This window comes from Schistocerca serialis, chromosome 4 (assembly GCF_023864345.2).
Source record: "Schistocerca serialis cubense isolate TAMUIC-IGC-003099 chromosome 4, iqSchSeri2.2, whole genome shotgun sequence".
In the NCBI taxonomy this organism is placed as follows: Eukaryota; Metazoa; Arthropoda; class Insecta; order Orthoptera; family Acrididae; genus Schistocerca; species Schistocerca serialis.
Window position 1 is genome coordinate 407,252,556 of NC_064641.1, and position 23,226 is coordinate 407,275,781.

The following is a 23,226-nucleotide window of genomic DNA, read 5'->3' on the forward strand; positions in this document are numbered from 1 at the left end:
CCGAGATTCGACATCCACTGGAGGGCGGGGCTCGACACGGTCTCGGTCACCAGGAATGCCTGTGTCCGATCCCGACAGTGACGGTGGCTGGGTGCCCACGACGTTGCGGTGGACAGAGGCTGTAAGAACCTCTGCACCGTTTGGCTGCGGCGCCGACGACAGCGCTGACTCTCCAACAGAGCTCGCAGCGGCTTGAGGAGGTAGCAGGTTTTGATCATCCATCACATAATTTCACGCCGCCTCCACATACGTTAGCGGGAGAGAGGTCATCGTGGATCGTTGGGGAAGTTCATTGCGGGGCACCTGAACGAGGCGTCGCTGCAGACACTCAGTTCTAACATGGGCCTCCTGGCCGCAGCCCGAGCAGGTCCTCGTTTGGCCATCATATATAACAAATGCGCGGCAGCCACAAACGAAAACATGTGATGGGACGTGCTTCTTACGTTCTATGCGCACTTTTCGTACTCCGTTAAGGACAGGGTACGTTTCGAATTTGTTCCATTTCTCCTCTGTGTGGCTCAGAACAGTGCCGTATGGCCGCAGCGCATCAACGACAAGTTTGGCAGGAACTTCGAACGGTAGTTCAAAGATGCGCACTGTGCGCACCCCCAGACCAACATGGTCAACTCCTACCACGCTCACATTACCGTCTGCGTGACAGAAGAGAAAGCCGGTTGCAGATCGTTGGAGTAGTCTGTCGCAGGCCGCTTCGTCAATCAGTTTGAGATACACTGTGCTGTATACAATAGACAAATGAATGCCTATCAGTTCTTGCGGTTCTATGTGCATGATGTCTCGAAGAAACTGTTCAATTTGATGGGCCTTCGGTCTCGTGTACGATGCGTTGAACGTTAGTTTAATTGTAGATTGTCGATATGAGAACGCCATGGCGGGTCGGTACCGGTACTATAAGGCAATACAACGGCGCGGCCGCGCGCTAGCCGGTAAACATCAACAACTGCGGAGGGATGCCCGGCGCGCCGAGTCCGTCCGCACGGTATCACGGCTGAAACCCGACTGCCCATATGGGCTACCCAAGCACGACTCACGCCCTGTCCTCACAGCATTACTTCCGCTAGTACCTCGTCTCCTACTTTCCCAACTTGTCCCGAGTTCGAGTCTCGGTCCGGCACACAGTTTTAATCTGCCAGAAAGTTCCATATCATTGCACACACCGCTGCAGGGTGAAAATCTCATTCTATGTCCCATTTGTTTGGACAGTTGAGTGCGAAGTAGCTTTTAAAAAACTTGAAGATGCATTGCTGACTGATCGACGCTTAGTTCACTCTGATCCGCGCAAACCAGTTGTATTGCAAGTTGACGCTTCCTCTTACGGAATCGTAGCAGTGCTTTCGCACAGGATTGATGCTAAAGACAGATCTATTGCTTTCGTATCAAAAATTTTGTCTAAGGCTCAGTGAAATTATTCACAAATTGAGAAAGAGGCTTTGGCTATAGCGTATGGTGTCACCAAATTCGAGCATTGTTTTTATGGCCGCCTTTGCAGTTCTTGTTTCATCCGACAAAAATGGTTCAAATGGCTCTGAGCACTATGGGACTTAACAGCTGAGGTCATCAGTCCCCTAGTACTTAGAACTACGGTCGCGGGGTTCCAGACTGTAGCGCCTAGAACCACTCGGCCACTGCGGCCGGCAAGAAGGGCCAAGATGAGACATCAGGAATAACTTCCATGGTACTAGAGGGAGCTGCGGATGGTAAAACGAAGTAGAAGAAGCCATATATTGGGATACAGCTAATAAATAACTGAGAACATTTGGTTCAAGTGCTGCTCTAAGATGAAGAAGTTGGCTCAGTATAGAAAATGGTGGCGGGCCTCATCAAACCATTCAGAAGGCTGATGTCTCAAAAAAATGTGAGTAAAAATCTTGTTACGTGTCTATTTTCTGCATATCTTGTATTTTCATGCAGTCGTCAGTCAAACCAGGGATGTACTGACAGATAACCTTGTATGTACAGTCTAAGGGAATCACTATTTTAGATTACCACCAAGTGATTTGTGACCGGTCATCCAAATGATCTATATTAATACTGTGATATATATTGTTTACTGAGTAAAAACCAATTATTGTTGATTGATATATTGATATGCTTCATTCCATTTCAACATGTATTTCCAGGTATTTCATAAATTGTGTTTGTTGTAAACTTAATAAAATACCGACGAAGACTACTAAATTATGTCTTCTAGGCGCATAGGTCACAACCTTTCGTAATTGTGAAGATTTGTTTAAAGAACAGAACAACAGCGTTATTTTAACGACTCGACGAAGTGTTATAATTAAATAATTATTAGTATTCCGCAGATAAGTGATATTAAAGTTTTGACGAGAAAAGAAAAGACTTCATAAGTGTTCATTTCTTTTATTGTTTAACAATATAAATAAGTTAAGATTACTCCAACAATTATGTTTCAATACACACTATACATTAATAGATAAATAAATGCGCAGACTGTTGATTCTCAGAAGAGACCACACGGGTCCCCCTTCGTGGCGCTGGCTTGTTTCACTTTGTACTGTTCTGTTTTGCCGCCGCGGGTGACCCACCGCTTCTGCGGACCGCCTCTGCAGTCGCTTCACCCGTAGCCACCATGCCGTCTCCACTGTCGAACAGAGACGATTATGAACGTGGGTTTGGAGAGGAGCACCTCCTTGCCATGTCACGTAGTCTGTCAGTCGTACCGCATCGTGTTCAGCGTCTTTCTGTTTGGTCAGTTCGTCATCCTTCGTACAGAGAATCTGTCCATGTGTCTATTGGATGCCCACAAGTCTTTGTCCTTTTCGAGATATTTTTTTAACTGCTGTGAAAGTTACTTTTGTAGACAGCTTTTTGCGTCACTACATTTGTTTAAAGGTCCTGGATGTGACTAAAAGTCAACGATTTTCGAAATAAATTGTTGTGAGGTCATTTAGTTTCTTTCTGAGTTCCTGACTTTACAAAGTAAACAAGGGAGTGCTGATGATCTACGAAGTTGTCTCTTGTCAAAATTTCGTATTAATATCGAAAAGATTAATTTTTTCTTCCTGTCTTCTAGAGAGTGCGGTGTAGTCGGTAAGCAGGGAGAGTGAGGATGAGGGTGAGGAGTGTGTGGTGGCAAATTTGATGTCAACATTAATTCGTGATATTTAAGATACGTACGCAGGTTCTGATTGTCACTTGTACTCGTCCAGGCAAGTAGGTAATATCCTTGTCAGAGGTCACCTATGACGAGGGCAGTCAGTATGTCGCAGAGTGGAGCTCGATGGAAGGAAAGTGGATGATGCGAATGAATTGCTTTCTCTGTAAAAGGACACGGGATGTAGGGGATGTAGGCAGGCACCTGATAAACCGGGAGTTCGCCTACGGATAGTGAGTGGAGTGTGACGTACGCGTCTAACGGCCACCACTGGACAGGTGAAGCTCTGGAGGCCGCGGGTGCAGGAGCGGCCTACTCCGCCTTGGCGTAGGCGCTGTACGCCATCTGGTGGGCGTCGGCGTCGGCGGCGGCCGCGCCGTCGTCGGGCAGCGACCGGCCGTAGTGGCCGTGCTCGTCGCCGTAGGAGGAGACGTGCGAGTGCGAGTAGTGCGGGTGCGCCACCACCTCGTAGGTCTGCGTGCCCTGGCGCGAGGCGAGCAGCTTCTGCAGCGCGATCAGGCCGGCCAGCACGAGCGCCAGCTTGCCCACGATCAGCGCCTTGAGCGCCAGCAGCGCCAGCGCGCCCAGGGCCAGCGGAATGATGGCCGCCGCCTTCAGCTTCATCAGCAGCAGCAGCGGCAGCAGCATCTTCAGCTTCTTCTTCTTACCGCGAGCTGCAACAGCCGAGGCGAATATCAGTCTCGCTTACCTAGCCGGCACAATGTACAGGAACGATATTGTAATTCCTATACTGCGTTGGCATACGCGACCATTTTCCTCTCACTTCCAAAGACTCCATCATCATTTGTGACATTGACTACACTAATGGCCATTAAAATTGCTACACCAAGAAGAAATGCAGATGATAAACGGGTATTCATTGGACAAATATATTATACTAGAACTGACATCTGATTACATTGGGTGCATAGACCCTGAGAAATCAGAACCCAGAACAACCACCTCTCGCCGTAATAACGGCCTTAATACGCCTGCACATTGAGTCAAACAGTGCTTGGCTGGCGTGTACAGGTACATCTGCCCATGCAGCTTCAACACGATACCACAGTTCATCAAGAGTAGTGACTGGCGTATTGTGACGAGCCAGTTGCTCGGCCACCATTGATCAGACGTTTTCAATTGGTGAGAGATATAGAGAATGTGCTGGCCAGGGCAGCAGTCGAACATATTCTGTATCCAGAAAGACCCGTAAAGGTCCTGCAACAGGCGGTCGTGCATTATCCTGCTGAAATGTAGGGTTTCGCAGAGATCGAATGAAGGGTAGAGCCGCGGGTCCTAACACATGTAACGTCCACTGTTCAATATGCCGTCATTGCGAACAAGAGGAGACCGAAACGTGTAACCAGTGGAACCCCATACCATCACGCCGGGTGATATGCGAGTATGGCGATGACGAATACACGCTTCCAATGTGCGTTCACCGCGATGTCGCCAAACACGGATGCGACCATCATGGTGCTGTAAACAGAACCTGGATTCATCCGAAAAAAATGACGTTTTGCGATTCGTGCACCCAGGTTCGTCGTTGAGTACGCTATCGCATGCGCTCCTGTCTGTGATGCCGCGTCAAGGGTAACCGCAGCCATTGTCTCCGAGCTGATAGCCCATGCTGCTGCAAAAATCATCGAACTGTTCGTGCAGATGGTTGTTGTCTTGCAAACGTCCCCATCTGTCGACTCAGGGATCGAGACGTAGCTGCACGATCCGTTACAGCCATGCGGATAAGATGCCTGTCATCTCGACTGCTAGTGATACGAGGCCGTTGGGATCCATCACAGCGTTCCGTATCACCCTCCTGAACCCACCGATTCCATATTCTGCTAACAGTCATTGGATATCGACCAACGCGTGCAGCAATGTGGCGATACGATAAACCGCAATCGCGATAGGCTACAATCCGACCATTATCAATGTCGGAAACGTGATGGTACGCATTTCTCCTCCTTACACGAGGCATCACAACAATGTTTCACCAGGCAACGCCGGTCAACTGCTGTTTGTGTATGAGAAATCGGTTGGAAACTTTCCTCATGTCAGCACGTTGTAGGTGTCTCCACGGGCGTCAACCTTTTGTGAATGCTCTGAAAAGCTAATCATTTGCATATCACATCATCTTCTTCCTGTCGGTTAAATGTAGCGTCTGTAGCACGTCATCTTCGTGGTGTAGCAATTTTAATGGCCAGTAGTGTAGACTGGATTGTGAAAAAAATGGACTGTGTGAAAATTGGGATTTTATACGGGTGTTGATAACCACACAGTTGAGCGCCCCACAAACCAAACATCATCATCATCTTCCAAAGACTCCACTCATTTTCGTGACATTGCTCCCATTTTATGACCTGACTCTAAAATAAATATTGTTTAATACACACTAAGATGACAAGTCATGGGTTAATGATATGCACATAATCAGATGCCGGTAGTACCGCGTACAAGGGTTACCAAAGGGAAGTGCATTCGCGGAACAGTCCGTTGCACACTGGCGATTCTTTTGAAAGGGTTTTCGACGTGATTACGACCGCAAGACGGGAATTAACAGACTCTTAACCGGAATGCTAGTTGGAGCTAGACACACTGGACATTCCATTTCGAAGATCGCCACAGAATTAAATATATCGAGATCCACAGATTGTGCCGAGAATATCAAATTTCAGGCATTACCTATCAGCGCCGACAACGCAGTGGCCGACGGCCTCCGCAACTGAGACCAGCGATGTTTGCGCAGTTTTGAGTGCTAACTGACACGTAAAACCGCGTGAAATTACCGCCGAAAACAGTGTGCCATTCGAGGAAAGTATCCGTTAGGATAGTATGGCGAAATTTGGCGTTAATGGGCTATGCAGCAGTCTAACGACGTGACTGCCTTTGCTAACAGAACGTCATCGCCTGCAGAGCCACTCCTCGGCTCGTGATCATATCGGTTGGGCCCACAGATGGCTGGAAAACGATGGCCTGTTCATATGAGCCTCAACTTCATTTGGTAAGAGCTGATAGTAGGGTCGAGTATGGCGCACATGCCACATGGACCACTGTGCAAGCTATTGCTGGCCCAAAACGGTGTGGGCTGTGTTTGCATGGAATTAACTGTGTCCTCTGGATCAACTGAACCGATCATTGACTGGAAATTGTTAGGTTCACCTACCTGGAGACCATTTGCAGTCATTCATGGAACTCATGTTCCCAAACAAAGATGTCATGTTACTAGACGTGAGAACATCTGCAAAGGATAAAGATGTCGTGGAGCATAGCAGGTCAGGTGGAGCAGCCACATGAGGCGGTAGTTGCGTTGTTCAGCGTTAGTTACGGTTTAAACAATGCTGGCCGTAAACGTGTCGGTACGATGTTGGACAGGCAATTCTCTCTAGTCCACAGTTGTTCTCGACTGCTTTGGAAAATTTTCTCGACAATTCGAGCGAATGATTTGGCCCCCCAGATCGCCCAACATGAATTCCAACGAACATCTGTTGGACATAATCGAGACACCAGTTCGTGCACAAAATCCTGCACCGGTAGCACATCCACAATTACGGACAGACGTAGAGGCGCGTGTTTCTGCAGGGGATTTCCAACGACTTGTTAAGAGCATGCCACCTCGTGTTGCTTCACCACGCCGGAAAAAAGGAGGTCCGACACGATATTAGAATGCATCTCATGGCTTTTATCACCTCTGCTTAAAGGGTTCCTGAAAGTCTTTGCGACAAATATCTAGGGGTGGTAGATCACCTCATGGGGAACAACTTTTGTTACACCGGAAATGTCCGCTGACACTTCCTGGTGACGTTGGGCGTCATTTAAGACTGGCTATGCCCCTGAGAAACGGCAGGACGAACGCACTTTGCAGTGTTCGCATGCAATGCGTGTTGGGCATTACCCAGTTATCTGCCCGCATGAGAAGCAGTAGGCCGGGCCAATTAAAGCTCCTGATTTTCTGAATAAAATATTTTTCTCCGCTAAGTGACTCTCATTGTAATGCGTTTCTTGTTAAAAACCGCTATCAGTTTGCTGGTTAGCGGATCCTGTCAGTTCGGTGAAATCTCGTCATCCTAGGACCGGAAGAAACTGAAGGATGCCTGACGTCGCTGGGGAGCATCAGCAAACAATTTTTTAAGTGAACGAACTTAAGCCCTTCACTGTTTTACAAGATGTGTCGAACTAGATTCATCTGTCACGTGGCTGTCGTAATGTACTTTACTGCGTAGTTCATTGGATGATTTGATGATGAGTTTAGGCTCCAAGCTACCCATCAACTAATACGGAAAATTAATATCGCTACTTCAACTGTACTCTGCAATTTCTTTTTTAAGTTGCTAAACCATACAGTTACTGACGTCATGCCTTCCTGAAAGCGGGACATTAGAAAACATTTTGTGTCTAACGAAAGTTGTCCTCCACGACGTGGTCTACCACCTGTGGAAGTTTGTCGCAAGGACTTTGAAACACGTTGCGTAAAAGTTTTGTTCTCTCCTTGCAGTATACATTCGAACTGTCTGTCTTTTGAACAACCGATACTAGCTCAACTAAATAAATGTAAACCACATTTTCTAAGTTGACGTATTCCAGAAATTTCAGCTGTGGCAACGACAAACAGTTCGAATGCATACCGTAAGAACAGAAAACAAATTTTATGTATTGCACTGAAATTATTTTACAATCACATCATAAAGACCCTGCAAATGGCTCAAAAATGAACGGACTCATTCTGAACTAGTTACAGTTAAGGAATGTGAAAACAACTGTGACAGGAAACTAAATAAATTATGAGGTTAGTGTTGGAGCCAGATGAATTTTCGCTCTGCAGTGGAGCGTGTGCCGATACGAATCTTCCTGGGTGGATCGGAGCCCTAACCTTGCTCCTTTCAGTTTCACTATTTTGTGCTCGCCGACTGAGCTATCCGAGCACAACTCAACATCAGCCCTCACAGCTTCATTTATGCCAGTACCTCATCTCCTACCTTCCAAACTTTATAGTTCTCCTGCAAGTTTTGTGGGACTAGCACTCCTGGGAGAAAGAATATTGCGGAGAATAGCTTAGCCACAGCCAAGGGGTTTGTTTCCAAAACGAAGTTTCATGTTGTAGGGAAATGTGCGCACACTTGAAACTTCCTGGTAGATCAGTGTGCTAGAGAACAACTCGTACCTGAGACCATGTTCCGCACACAGTTTTAATCTGCCAGTACGTCTGGATAACATATGAGATACTGTGAATCTATTCACTGACGTTGAAATGTTTCAATTCAACAATACTGCCACAAAATACAGGAAAACATACAGAGGATCGAAGAATGGTACAGGGATTGACATTTGACACTGAACGTAAATACATATAGGCGAAGACATCCATTACTGTTCCAGTAGACTATCGGCGACAAACCAATGGAGACGCTAAACTATCGTAAAATACCTAGGAGTAATTATCCGGAGCGACATAGAGTGGATTCATTACACAAAATCAGTAGTAGGAGAACCAGATGCCAAACTCAAATTTACTGCAACGATCTCAAGGAAATGCAGCGCGTCCACGATGGAAGTGGCCTACAGAATATTTGGTCGAGGAATTCCTGCGTGGTGCCCATCAGTATGAGATCCTTATCAAGCAAAATTAATACAGGAGATACAGAAGATGCAGCCAAGAGTGACAAGTTCTTATAGAGATTAATAATCAACAAACTCCAGCAGCATTTGTTACAAGCAAGACATACCTCGCAGAGAGGTTTACCGTTGAAGTTTCGAGAGCGTACAATCCAAGAAGAGTCGGGAAATTATAATTTCCATATATATCTTACGAAGTGACCACGATGAAACAACCAGAGAAATTTGAGATTACCAGCAATAATTTTTCTCAAGAACCATCGTGAATCGATGAGGGAAAGCAGAAGGAAGAGTGCTCAAAGAACTTTCGGAGTATAGATACAGATGTAGTTATTACACAAATGACTTAACACCGATGATTTAAAAGAAACGTTTTCATCAGCTTTGCCATCATCGCCATATGGTGCTTAGCGTCGCCGGATACTAAGCCGGAAGTCCCACGTACCATTCCAGATTTTGCAGTAATAAAAAGGTCTTGGTCGGGATCCACAGCCTCGTGTTGCAAAATGAGAAGCCACTTCAAAAAATAAGGGGCGAGGTGGACACTCAATCATCTAAGTAGCGTCGAATACAAAAGGACTGCACCACGCAGGTACCCGCGCAACATTAAATATATTCAAAGCACGAAAAACTAGGCACTTGGAGGCACAAACATATGCAGGGGTGGAAATAGAAATGAAGACTTCTGTCGTGTAATATCCAATTTGTGGCTACGTCACTGCCACTTTCAAGCCACAATAAACGAGGACCGTCGAGTTGAGTTGCTTCCATGTCGTTTATGGGTAAGTCATACCGTCAGAGATAGGGATCAAAGCAGGGATTCGCTGATGATATTATCAATCAAAAGCACTTCTACGACCTCACATTCGTTACTGCTCTTATCTTACGACATACGAACTAGTAAACAAATGTTTAGTAGTGGCATTAAAACTCTGAACGAAGGGGTGTTAATGATAAGATTCACTCCTGATATTTCAATCAATTATTTGTTGCACTTACTCCAACCTCTGCTTTTCCCTACAGTTTTTACACTCTAGAGCGGCCTCTAGTACCATGGAAGTTATCCCTGATCTATTTACATATCTTTTATCATCCTGCTCGTTCTTCGTATATTTGTTTTTAAAATATTCCTTACCCCTCTTATTCCGCGGAAAATCTCCTCTCATTTCTTATTTTATGTCCACCTAATTTTCCAAGTCTTTGTGTAGCAACACATCTCAAACCTTCTGAGTTTCTTATTACCGGATTTAACACAACCGATAATTTAGGTCCATCTAATGCTGTGTTCCAAACGAAAACTCTCAGCAACTTCTTCACAAAATTAAGACATATTTCGATACTAGTAGACGTCTGCTATCGGGGAATGTCCTCTTGGCTCCATCTAGTGTGCTACATATATCTTTCCTTGCTTTGTCCATAATGCGTAATTTTACTACCAAGGTATTTTATGCCTTTACTTCGTTTACTTCAACGCCCAGTTCAGAAACTAAGTTAATGAGCTAATGTATTTCCGCTACTCTTCCTCACTTTCGTTTTACTTTGGATTACTCCCGAACCCTACTCTGTTCTCATTAGACTATTCCCTATATTTATAGGTCCATTAACTCTCCCTCACTTGCATCAAATCTTATTGTTGATAGCTTCGCACTCTAGACCATAATCCAGAATTTTAACAGTAATTTGCATTTAGGCTGTTCTAATTTACTAGCCATTACATCTCCTAGTCCATGTATTCTTGCTGCACGCTGGTTCACTCACAGTCTTAGGATTGTAAGCAAAATGGGATAGTAATCAAAAGAGTAACCAAAAAAGTTCAAACCCGAACGCTATGACGATACTTCCCCTGGTATGACCGCGGTGAATATGACACTGCATCATTGTTTTTGATTAGGTCGCTTATGTCACTAAGGACTCAATATTCAATATTGGCTTTCAAATAAGTCTGTTTAACCATCTTTCGATTTACATAGGAGTAATGCATTTAATATAACTCAGCTCAGCCATCACCCCATCCGAATATAGAGTGAGCGTCAGAGGGCAATGAGTAATAAGTAGCAAATGGTACTACATGTGTGTAAGAAGTTCATTGAGACTAGTGCATTAGAGGAATAAATGGAAGAACTACCAATCCTACAAAACGACCAGTAAGAACTTTGAGGGTCATACGTTCGCATCAAAGCTCTTGCTATTATGAACTTACTTTTCAATTCAGATTGAAATAAATGGTTTAAAAGCCATTCTATTTTAAATATTGCCATGAAATTACTATAATTGATCATTTATAACTTTCCGAACTTCATTGGATAATATTTAATTTCACAGTCTTTTTCCATCTCATGGCTGTAAATGCCGTGTGACGAATAATTGAGCCATTAGTCTCCAGTCAGTGAAGATAAATATGTGGTAATAGAAGAATGGTAAAACTGGTAGAAGCCGACCTCGGGGAAGGTCAGTTTGGATTCCGAAGAAATGTAGGAACACGCGAGGCAATACTCAACCTACGAATTCTCATAGAAGATGGGTTAAGGAAAGACAAACCTACGTTTATAGCATTTGTCTAGAGAAAGCTTTTTACAACGTTGACTGGAATACTCCTTTCAAATCGTGAACGTGGGAAGGGTAAAAGATAGAGATCGAAGGTTATTTACAATTTGTACTGACACGAGAGGGCAGTAATAAGAGTCCAGGGACACGAAAAGGAAGCAGTGGTTGGGAAGGGATTGAGACAGGGTTCTAGCCTATCCCAGGTGTTATTCAATCTGTATACTGAGCAAGCAGTAAAGGAAACAAAAGGCAAATTTGGAGTAGGAATCAAAATCCATTGGAAGGAAATTAAAACTTTGAGGTTTGCCTATGACATTGTAATTCTGTCAGAGACAGCAAAGGACTTGGAACAGCACTTGAACGCAATAGACGGTGTCTTGAAAGGAGGATATAAGATGAACATAAAAAAGCTAAACACGGATAATTGAATATAGTCTAATTAAATCCGGTAATGCTGAGGAATTACATTAGGAAATGAGTCACATAAAGATGTAAATGAGTTCTGCTATTTGGGAAGCAAAATAACTGATGATGGTCGAAGTAGGGAGGATATAAAATGTAGACTGGCAACGGCAAGAAAAGCGTTTCTGCAGAAGAGAAATTTGTTAACATCGAGTATAGATGTAAGGAAGTCCTTTCTGAAAGAATCTGGATGGATGTGAAACGTGGACGATAGACAGTTTAGATAAGAAGAGAATGGAAGCTTCCGAAATGTGGTGCTACAGAACAATGCCGAAGATTAGACGGGTATACCACTTAAATGAGGAGGTACTGAATAAAATTGAGGTGATTTGGCGAAACCTAACTAGAAGAAGAAATTGTTTGGTAGGACACATTCTAAGGCATCAGGGGATCAGCAATTTAGTACTGGAGGGAAGTATACGGGGAAAAAATCGCAGAGGGAGACCAAGAGATGAATACCTTATGCAGATTCAGAAAGATTTACATTGTACTAGTTACTCGGAGATGAAGAGACTTGCGCTGAATAGAGTATCATGAAGAGTTGCTTCAAACCACTCTCCGGACTGAAGACCACAATAAAAACAAGCAGCATATAGGTGATTAACAAACTGAAACTTGCCCCATTAGTTTTTACAGTTTCTGGTGGAAATATAACACAGACAACACACAGATCATTAGAAACCGGAAGTCACGCAGTTCGTTATGAAACCCCAAAAGAACAATTCTCCTGTTTCTAAAGTAAGGTAAAGTACGAGGGCTATTCCTTAATTAAGGTCCGATCTGTCACGAAATGGAAACCACAGTTAGAATAAATAATGTTTTATTTGTAACAGTTAGCTACATCTTTCATCTGCTTCTGTGCATAGCCGCCGCTCCGACTTTGACATATGACGTAGCAATGTACAAACTTTTCAAAACCCTCGTCATAGAAGGCACCCATCTGTGTTTTCCAACAATTCTCTACGCTGGTTTTCAGCTCGATGTCTGTGCCAAAATGTTGTCTTCAAACCCAGCAGTTCATGTGATCAGAGAAGAAACTTATGTGGAGCCCATTACGGGCTATATTATGGATGATCAAACGCCTCCCATCGAAAACGCTACAGGAGCGTCTCCATTGCCCCTGCAGTATGCAGCAGAGAATTTTCATGCGAAAAAAAATTCGTGACAGTTGTGCTATGTGGGCTGCATGAAATCAGGCGAAGTCTCTCAACAGTCACTCATACTTGGCGGGAGACGCTATTTTTAGGCGTGTTTACGTGCTCACTGTGCTCTCAAAACTGAAAAGGGTGACGTCACAGGACCGACGTGCACAATACAGACACAGTCTAACACATCTGTGCAAAACTTCATCAGATTTGGCCTGTGGTTTCCCTATTGCGAACGATCGGACTTTAAAACGTAAACGGTACTGTATTTTTCAACTCTCATTTATTCACATTTTCCTGGCGAGTCTTACTTCGGTCATATTGTGCTGTATGAATATGAAATGATTCTTGTCTACCATTTTCTGTGATGACACTGTGTTCTCATTTACCCAAACATCAACATTCCACATGGATCTGAGAAAACAGAGAGCCTCACCTGTATAAAGATGTGGGCCATGGAATCTTCTAATTAACGTATATATCGACACATATTATAAAAGTATACATATGTATGTACAAGGTGAGATCAACAAGTAATGTAATACGTTTTTGCTGGGCAATTTCAGTTGAAAAAATTAGGAATTAGCTGTCAAACATTGTGGATGGCGCCGCTATATGTAGTCGTCAAAATGGCATCTGTAAAGGAGGTGCGTCCCTAGCAGAAATCTATCACTGCGTTTATTTTGATGGAAAACCATAGCATCGCAGACATCCATAGGTGCTTGCAGAATTTCTGCGGAGACCTCTAAGTGAACAGCAGGATTGTGAGTAGTCGGGTGACTCTGTCATGATCGCAATAAGGTCCTGCAAACCTGTCCTATCTTCCATGTACCGGCCACACGCACGCAGCTACGATTCCTTCGATGACAGAACGTGCGGACACTCTCATTCGAAGCGATCCTTCTCCTTCTTCTGCTATTCCTCCTTCTCCATGACCACACAAGGCCTCACATAAGTCTGCGAGACAGAGAGAAGCTCGCAAAACTTCAGTGGACTGTTATTCCTCATCAATCCTTCAGCCCAGATCTCGCATCTTTCGACTTCCATCTGTTTCGGCCAATGAAGGGTGAACTCCACGTGGAGCAGTATGTAGATGGTTAGGAGGTTATTGATGGAGCAAGGCGTCGGGTCGCAGTAAGGTGGCGTAAAGCCATCGTATTGAACACAGATAATGTTGAAAAACAGGGTTTTCTAGCCAAAAGAGTTGAGAATAATATGTTGTATTTGGATACTGAATGAAAATAACTTGCTTTCTGGAAAAAAAGTGACGCATTACTTACTGAACGCCCCTCGTATGTGTGAATGTACGTACGTTCAACAATTTCCTCTTAAACCAGTGAACTGATTCCAACCAAATTTGGTATACATATCCCTTTCCATCAGGCAACAATCCTTATTGGGGTAAGAACCATCTACCAATAGTAAGCTGCCGCATTGTGCATGGCATTTACATTTATTACTTCATTGCTACTAACTCTATTCGCAACACATTTTGAGACAGTATCCACGTATAGCGCTGTATGTACCTACAGAATTGCCGGCCGAAGTGGCCGTGCGGTTAAAGGCGCTGCAGTCTGGAACCGCAAGACCGCTACGGTCGCAGGTTCTAATCCTGCCTCGAGCATGGATGTTTGTGATGTCCTTAGGTTAGTTAGGTTTAACTAGTTCTAAGTTCTAGGGGACTAATGACCTCAGCAGTTGAGTCCCATAGTGCTCAGAGCCATTTGAACCTACAGAATTGTATCATTGCGTGGCATCTGGATCAGGAGATACGACGTCAGAAACATTGAGATCCGTGAGCATCACGCATGACGTTTAAATTGGTTATTCCTTTGCCACTAACTCTGTTCACGACAGACTTCGCATACAGTATCCATATATGCCGCTGGATTTACCTACAAATGTATATGTCTGTACAACACCAAAATCAAGAAATATGACATCATAAACACCGAGATACGTAAAAAATATTACGAATCATGAATGAAGCTTTAATACGGCCATTCTTTGCAAAAGACATAATTACAGCAGAATCAACGCAAGGAAATGCCTGAGACCTGGCAGTGGTTCTGACAGATTTCAACTACGAAGCGCAAACGGCTGTAGACAAAAACAAATACCAATTATTGAGCTATCAAGACGCTTTACCATAGATACGTTTGCAAAATAGCGTTGTACAAACGCGAAGCTGCGCCCAGCGTACAGGAACTATCGGGTATCATATCCCACCGTGTCTACTGCAGAAGTACAGGTAAATTTTAGTTTCCAATAGAAAACTGGTAAAATGGGTACTCAGGTAATGCTGGTTTTGTCAACTGGTTCCTCTGTATGGACTGACAATGGCAAGGAATTTGTGTTGAGGCAAGAAGAGAAGCTTTTGAAGTGTGGTGCTACAGAAGAAAGTAGATGGGTAGATCATATAACTAATGAGGAAGTACTGAATAGAAGTGCTGAGATAAAAAAAATTCTGGCACAAATTGACTAAAAGAAGGGATCGGTTGGTAGGGTACGTTGAGACACTGACGGATCTCTGATTTAGTACTGGAGGGAGGTGTGTATGTGTGTGTGGCGTGTGTGCGTGTGTGTTTGTGTATGTGTGTGTGCGACGGTGGGGGGGTAAAATCGTAAAATCGCAGAGAGATCAAGAGATGAATACAGTAACATTCAGAAGCATGCAGGTTGCAGTAGTTATTCTCGGATGAAGAGGCTTACACGGGATAGAGTAGCTTGTAGAGCTGCATCAAACCAGTCTTCGACTGAAGACCACTATAGTGGGTGTGTGTATTATGTTGTAAATGACAGGTAACGTTTGTTGCCGGAAGTATATAGGGACCTAGGTCAATGAAACTAGGCCAGCGTCAAGCTTGCCGTCAGAGCGGATCGTGTGAAATAAAGAAACACAACAGTTGTCTTTAGTTAGAAGCCATCTCGACACACTAAAGTGAGCTGTGATTTCGTCATGTCCAGTCTACCGAGCTTCAATAAAATTTGTCAGCACCTGCCCGGCAAGATGAGGACGGTAAGCGTATCCGGAGCTGGCGGCAGTGGAGGTGCGGCGCCCGCATACCAGTAGCCGTAGCGGTCAGGCGGCATCTCTGCCCAGATCACGTTTCCAGGCTGGACGTCTCCGCTTCCGGAAGAGCCGCCGCCGCCGCAAGTGGGTCAGTCCGCTGCCCTTGAACCGGAGCACCGTCCCGATCACTGACTTCTCGGAAACCTGTCTTAGCCCTGCTTCGTCTCGGCTGAACCATCCGAGGCCGTCAGTTCTCCCACATCAGAACATGATACTCTACGTTTCCAGGTCAGACGGAAACCTCGTGAACTTTCCCGTAATTGATCACTACCATATGGAAGATCATGTTCTCTATTTACAAAAAAACTTATTTTTTTTAAAAAATCGAAACGAGTTTTGGCACATTTGTGCTCTCATCAGCGAGTATATTCATTCAAGTCTTACTTTCTTACTTTCTAGAATCTGAGTTGTGTAGGACCTTTTACCGTTTTATACAGAACCTAACATTCTAAACAAAAGATACTGTAGGCCTTTATTTACATTACTATATGGAACTTCACGTTCTGTGGGAAAAAACTCAGTAAATATACCCACTAGTGATTGCACAAAGATCCCGAAACACTATTAGATATTAAATAACAGGTGGACTCGAATACATATAATTTAGTGAGCCGACACGGCTGCTGTTGGAGATTCAAAACAGGACGATGACTGGTAGCCATAACTGGCATACTGATATCAATAGCGTCCCACGTATTGCAAAATTCTAAGTTGTTATTGTATTTTATTATTAATGTGATAACATCCCGTCCTTTTTTCAGAGCCAAAGCTTTCAAATTCTAATTTTTCTCCCTCATATATCTTACATCGATTTATTTCAAGGAGTCCTTGAACTGGGTCAGGGGCTAATTCTAGTCCGTCATTTATCAGTTCATAGACTAGGCCTTAGTTTATAGACCAAGAGAGCAAAACTCTTTCTGAATTTTTTACTTAATTTCAAAGTGGAATAGTCAGCTTCTGACATCAGAATAATGGCGACGACTATGTTGAAGTATCCACGTGATACGTCGGTTTTCAGTATCACAATGTGGGGAGTATCTTAATTCCCACCCTGTTCTTTTGCATCAGTGGCCATATAACTGGCAGTTCTCTGAATGAGGTGGTTCACAATCTTCTTAACAGCAAATCAACTTCTTCGTAGATCTTTCCCTTTCGCTGCTAAGAAAATAATATTTTAGAATAATTTGGAAGATACTTGTTTCCGACATATTTCTAGCAATCTAAGCTAACAGTGGATACACATTGTCCGTATCTACAGACAAGAATGTGAACACTATTAACATCTTCGGAATTTAAGTGTCGTTAATTTCTGTAACATATTCGTAATGTTTATTTTCTAGTCCTTTTACTTCTCGCTTTGCCACTATCCCACTGTGTGTACATCTACCTATAATCTCGCCCGTTCTTCCCTACTACTTTCCTTTCTATCAGATTTTATCACTACATTGTTATCTTCTTAACTAGAAGTGTTCTGCTATGTTTATTTTTAACTAATCGTGAAACTAATCAATGAAAAGCGCCCAAAGTTTCATAAATAAAAATTTGCTGTCGGAGGTTATTCTAGCTTTTTGGTCCCACGCTATCATCATGTATGCGCTACATCACTATCCTTGTTATTTACCACAAGCTCCAATTCCCTGTCGTTCATCAATTTCGCTGACTTACTTTATTTGTCTTTCTCATTTCCTTTCTCTCTTTCCTCTCCATTAATGAAATTTCGATCCTTTGTTTTCTTTTATGCAATGCTGATTTGCTTCTTTATGGGTAAATCCAACTGTCAGTTACCTTAACAACATAATTTATTTTCACTGTGTTTTACCTTCTTACGAATTTTTTCTTTGCTGTTTTCACAAATTAACGCAATATAGGTTTTAATACTTATTGTTTCAGCATTCTTTTATTAGTAAATTAATGATTGAAGCCAGTAGGTTTTTTGTATAGTAGAAAAGTCTCGTCATCTGTTCCTGTTGGTATTTTTATTGAACAGAATAGTGCAACGCACGTGACGGATAAGTTTATTAAATATTACAGAACTTAATCTCCGACTACACATGAAACAGCAGCTTACTGTTCTGGCTCTGTTGCGCTGGTTATGGTCACAGTCCAGATCCTTTATATTGAAATATTAACCACATGATCAAGTGTCGGTCCGTTATTTGATATTGATGGGCGACAGAACACTTTCCCTTTCCATTCGTAATATGCCATTATTCGAAACTTGAGGTCAGCTTGTTTCCTTTCTGAACCAAGTGATTATTTTGCCTCGACGACCACGTACGCTATTTTACTTTGAACTATTAGCAATTGGAGCCTATATCTCTTGGTTTGCCTCATATCAGAGCTATGACATTCAAGATTTATGATGACGTTGGTAATTTTTCTAATTTTCCTCCACATTTTGCGCCTATGGCTTGCAGTCAGTCCATGATTGTAACTGTGTATATGGATTTCAATTTTTTATAACACAGTCTGGACTGGACTGCGGTCTACTTTGCACGTTTTTGTCAACAGCTGTCTTCAGAATGAAAAAAAAACAAACAAACAGATTTAAAATATCTCATATAACTAGTACATATCTTGCATCCATTGGTTTCTTTTTGGTTCCGATTTCGATGTAGACTGAATCATGCAACATGTTTGTTTTCAATAAACTGCGTTGCTGTTGTATGAGTCAGGCTTTATGACACAGCAGAGGCTGGGCAGTGACCGTTACTCAACAGGAGAGAGGCAGCACGGCGCTTCTTTGGCACCAGCGCCATTCAGCAGTAGTCAAAGGCGCTGGAGTGAAACATCCTCCGTTTTTCAGAGGCTGCTTCGACGTCAGAAGCTCAACAGTGCCGGCTGAGTGCAAGTGCTAGTTGGATGAAAGTGCAGCTAATCCACTTGCGTAAGGCGACTGTTCCCTCTCGACACAATGTTTATACACGGCTCGTCACGCCGAGCAGCACCGTACTTCGCAAAACAGATGACTCTGCAAAGATACGTTCAAGAACGAGACGCGTATTTTCTATCTGGATGTGGACTAATCGGAAGGGAATCTGTGGTCTAGGACACAAGCCTACTCTTACAAATATCGCAGAACGAAAACTCTGAACAAGTCATTTGAATGTTCAGTACCTATTCTGGATTCAGTAGTAAGAGGACTTCAAAAATATGCCGTTTCAGAATTTGAATTTCCGCTTGGAATTTTTCTACCATACACGCGAGAAGATAACTAATGAAGTATTTACTCTTTACATGGGTACTAACTCACAAATGATCTACTAAGAGAGAACAGCACATTCATTTTTGTAATATTTGAAAGAAATTGGTTGTTGAAATTAAGGATCTTATTTCACAGTATCGTTTTACCTGGTTTTCCTAGAGAAATAATTAAGTTACACGGTTACGACACTTTAATATTCTGTAATTATCTGAACTGATTGTCAAATGCTGTGTTTATCGGTTGCGCGTATGAGTGCAGAGAAAAAGTTAACTATTCTTTGACGATGCTGCACACAGATGTTCCTGTGGCAGTTTGCTCTCCTGAGAATTGAGTATTTGGCTTGCAGTTCCTTTAGTATTTTCATGCTTTGATGGAAGACAATTTGCAAGACAACCGATGTAAATGATTATTGAATCAAACGAATGGTATCAGTTATATTCTCAGCACGGGTGTTCGTGCAGATAGCCGATCAACACGGTACTAAGAAAATGATATGGAACTGTTTCTAAAATGGCTGTTCCCTAAATGAAATTCTTATATAGTATTCAGTGGAAGAAAGATATCCAGTACCTATCAAAATACCGGCCGGTTGTCTTCCTTACCGATCGTGAACGTCATATGATACAAACTTTATTAATGAGCTTCTGCAACGTGGTATAATTTTTATAAAACTCTTCCCTGTAACGCAGATGAAATGTCCGGTGTCTGTATGTGTGTGTGTGTGTGTGTGTGTGTGTGCGTGCGTGTGCGTGTGTGTGGGAGAGAGAGAGAGAGAGAGGGAGAGACGGAGAAAGTGTTTCTCGTATATGTGTAAAAAATTACAAAACAGGTGTTCACGTCATCTCGATGTAAGATTTCTACTGCTGTTGCGCGGAACATATATATGTTCAAGACTCTTAAGAAGCTGAGAGATCTTACATACTTCTGTAATGCTCGCATATTAATAATGAGAATATGGAGAGAATTTAAACAGCGAACGTAGCACTGACCACGTCGATCAAATTGACCACAAGAACAATACCATTATTAGATTCCAATATAAAAATAAATAAAAATTCGAAATATCTTTTGTTCTCTCAATTTACAAAGACATGACCTTCTTCAAGCAATCACTCAAATAAACTGATGTAAGGAAACTGCGAATCATTTTCAGTATGGAGTAAGGAGATATTAAAAAAGAGCGTATAGAGAACGGATACTAAGAAGAAATTTAGGTGGAAGAAGAAAGGGGCGTCTAAATAACTACCTGCAAAAGAGTAAGTGAAGCTTGAAGGACAGGGGAAGAAACTGTATTGTGAAGAGCGTATCATTGACGTTGTTACATATAGTTGGTATTAAAAGGTGTAGAAGTTAGATCTATGTAATAGTGTATCACCAGCGGGGTGAAACTAAGTGTAAGAAGACCACAAAAATTATCGAGTCAATTACATAGACAGAGCACCATTAAATTGCAATCCCTAACTCAAAGAAACTCCTCGTACGTAGTGATAAAGAGGTTGGAATAAGAGAATGGGAGTTGGACCGTATCAGCGGTAGTCAAATGAGAATAAGACAGATAAGAAACAGTAAGTAAATTGTTCGTTATTCAAAACTAATCACCGTAACTATGTACACTTTCCAGAAATTGAAGAGCACCATCAAGTCCAAACGCCCTAAAATGTTGACGGACGGCATCACTGTGTTGCATGATACTGTCCGCCGACATGTGCCACCGTGTTTTCGACTACGCTGTCCACGTTTTGCTGGGAAGCCCTTATACATCCTCCATACCGACCCGATCTGACTCCATGCGATTTTCATAGTTCTGGAACCATGAAGAAAGGCATTCGTGGCCGCCGAATTACTTCGGACGCAGAGGTAGCCGCCTGGGTCAATCATTGTTCCGTAGGCATCCGCAAACATTTTCCTATTAAGGCATTGATCGCACAGTGGCATAAATATATTAAAATTTTTAGGATTACTTTCGAAACTATAAACAGTTTACTTACTTTTCTCCGTCTCATTTGACAGCCCCTTATAGCTGTAATACATAACTTGTAATATATAATCAAATGATCGTTACATAGAGCTATGAGTTTACGATTCTGTGCCTAAAACAAAGAAACAGTATTGCAATATTTGACAGTTCCACTTGTGGAGACAGCTCTGGCAATTATTTATTTAATAGTTTCGATACTCAACTTTAAGACGCATTACATTTTGTGCCTGTGATAATCAGATTGTTCTGATCAATATTGGTATTAACCAACAACCTGAAGGTTTTTTTAGATACCAGTGCAATAAGCTACATACATGAAGACATCGACTATGTGGATTTAATTACTACTACGGAATGACAAAATCGTCTATAAACTAGAGAGGAATCCACTGGATACCAGTGGTGCGACCGTCGAATATTCATATGTAAAGAGGAACAGTAGTCATTCACAGAATGCGTGTTTTATTGCAGGTCTAGATTTCGACTATAACATAGACATCATCTGTGCGTTACCAGAAGAGTCATATAGACATAACCATGTCTGAGCAAAATGTGTGACAGTTGACACTAGCAGAAACAAACGAAATCGTGATCTGCAATAAACTACGGATTCTACGAGTGACTGCTGTCCGTCTTCACTTTTGTATCGTCAATGAAGCCGAATACTCTATTTGTTGAGCTATTGCGAGGAGTAATCACTAGTGATTTGCTCGTCAGACCAAAGGTTCGAGACATGTTAAAACTGCGTTATAGCCCACGCTTGAGTACCGGAACTGGTACGTGCAAAACTAGTGGAAGTTTGAAAATTTTCTTCGATGTGGAGAAGAGGTAGTAAGAATGTATTTTCAGAGCATCAGATCTGATTGGGAGACGCAGTTCTAACGTGTCACGAACGTTCAAAATGCAGCTTGTTACAGCACTAGTGAAACACATGCGGCTTATAAGTAATAGAGAACAAGAGGGCCCTGGTCGTACCTTCGTCGAGTGTCCTGCGGACTTCGGAGATGGCGGAGTCGGGCACCTTGAGCTGCAGCGTATGGCTCTGCAGGAAACGCGCCACCCTGTCGACGAGCATCGTCTCCACCTGGGCGTCCTTCTCGTCGGCGTCGCGCGGCAGCGTCGCGTCCAGCTCCTCCTGGGTGAGCGCCCTGCCGGTGGCGGCGCCGGAGACGGGCGTCGTCCGCACCAGCGCCACGCCCTCCACCAGCGGCACGTCGCCCGGCTGCCTGAGAGCGCGGTCCATCAGCGTGAGGGCGCGCATCTTGAGGCAGGCGGTCAGCGGCCGCTCGCCGCAGTCTTTGACCAGGCGGTAGGCGCCCTCGATTCCCTCCTCCAGCAGCGACGTCGCCGAGGCGGACGCGTCGGCGTCGGTGTCGGCTTCGCCGGGGCCGACCGGGTAGGACGCGGGCTCCTCGTCCGCCGCGGGGAAGGCGCGGCTGCCGGCCACCGCCAGCAGGATCACCAGCCACCTGGCCAGCATGGCTGTCGCTCGCATTGTGGGCGCGGAAGGCGTGTGTGTGTCACGTCGGGCCCTCACGGCTCTGTTCGCTCGACGCTGGGCCCCGTCCGCTGCTGCTGAGTGACGTCCCTAGCCGCTCGGCTGTGAATGACCTCCCAGGAAGGCGCGTCTCCGTCTTTTATTTGTAGCGGGAACGCGGCGCGGGCCGAGAGCTTTGGCTGCGGAGGAAACGCGGATACGTGAAAGACAACGTAAAATGTGTCAGCAAAGTAGAGGTGATATATATATATATATACGTATAAATGTGCCGTCTACTAGAAAAAAAAGTGCCGCGGGCCGGGGCGAAATGTGTGTTTGGCGGGGGGACCCTCGGTTTGGAGGGGGAACATCTGGGCCGGCGAGGTACTCGGCATTCCGTTCGTTCGGCAGTTCACTCCAGACGCGAGGTGGAAGGGAAACAGGAGTGAGTAAACGGACGATCCAGCCAGCGTGGTAGGGGAAGGCGGCCACACCGCGGTCTGGTATATGGGTTGGTCAAACTGGTCTGGATGTGTGCCCGAGGCCGACGCCTCCCTCCCTCCCTCCCTTACTCACTCCCTCCCTGCCCGAGCGTC

At 43.9% G+C, this 23,226-nt stretch overlaps 1 protein-coding gene across 1 annotated transcript; it reads right to left on the reverse strand.

Moving 5' to 3' along the window:
• Positions 1-2,508: 2,508 nt before the first annotated feature.
• On the reverse strand, positions 2,509-22,633 carry LOC126474130 (uncharacterized). The gene is made up of 2 exons (XM_050101565.1): positions 22,129-22,633; positions 2,509-3,810 (listed from the first exon to the last, which is right to left on the reverse strand). The coding sequence occupies exons 1-2, from the start codon at positions 22,631-22,633 to the stop codon at positions 3,449-3,451; spliced, it is 867 nt and encodes a 288-aa protein (XP_049957522.1). The 3' UTR covers positions 2,509-3,448.
• Positions 22,634-23,226: the final 593 nt, after the last annotated feature.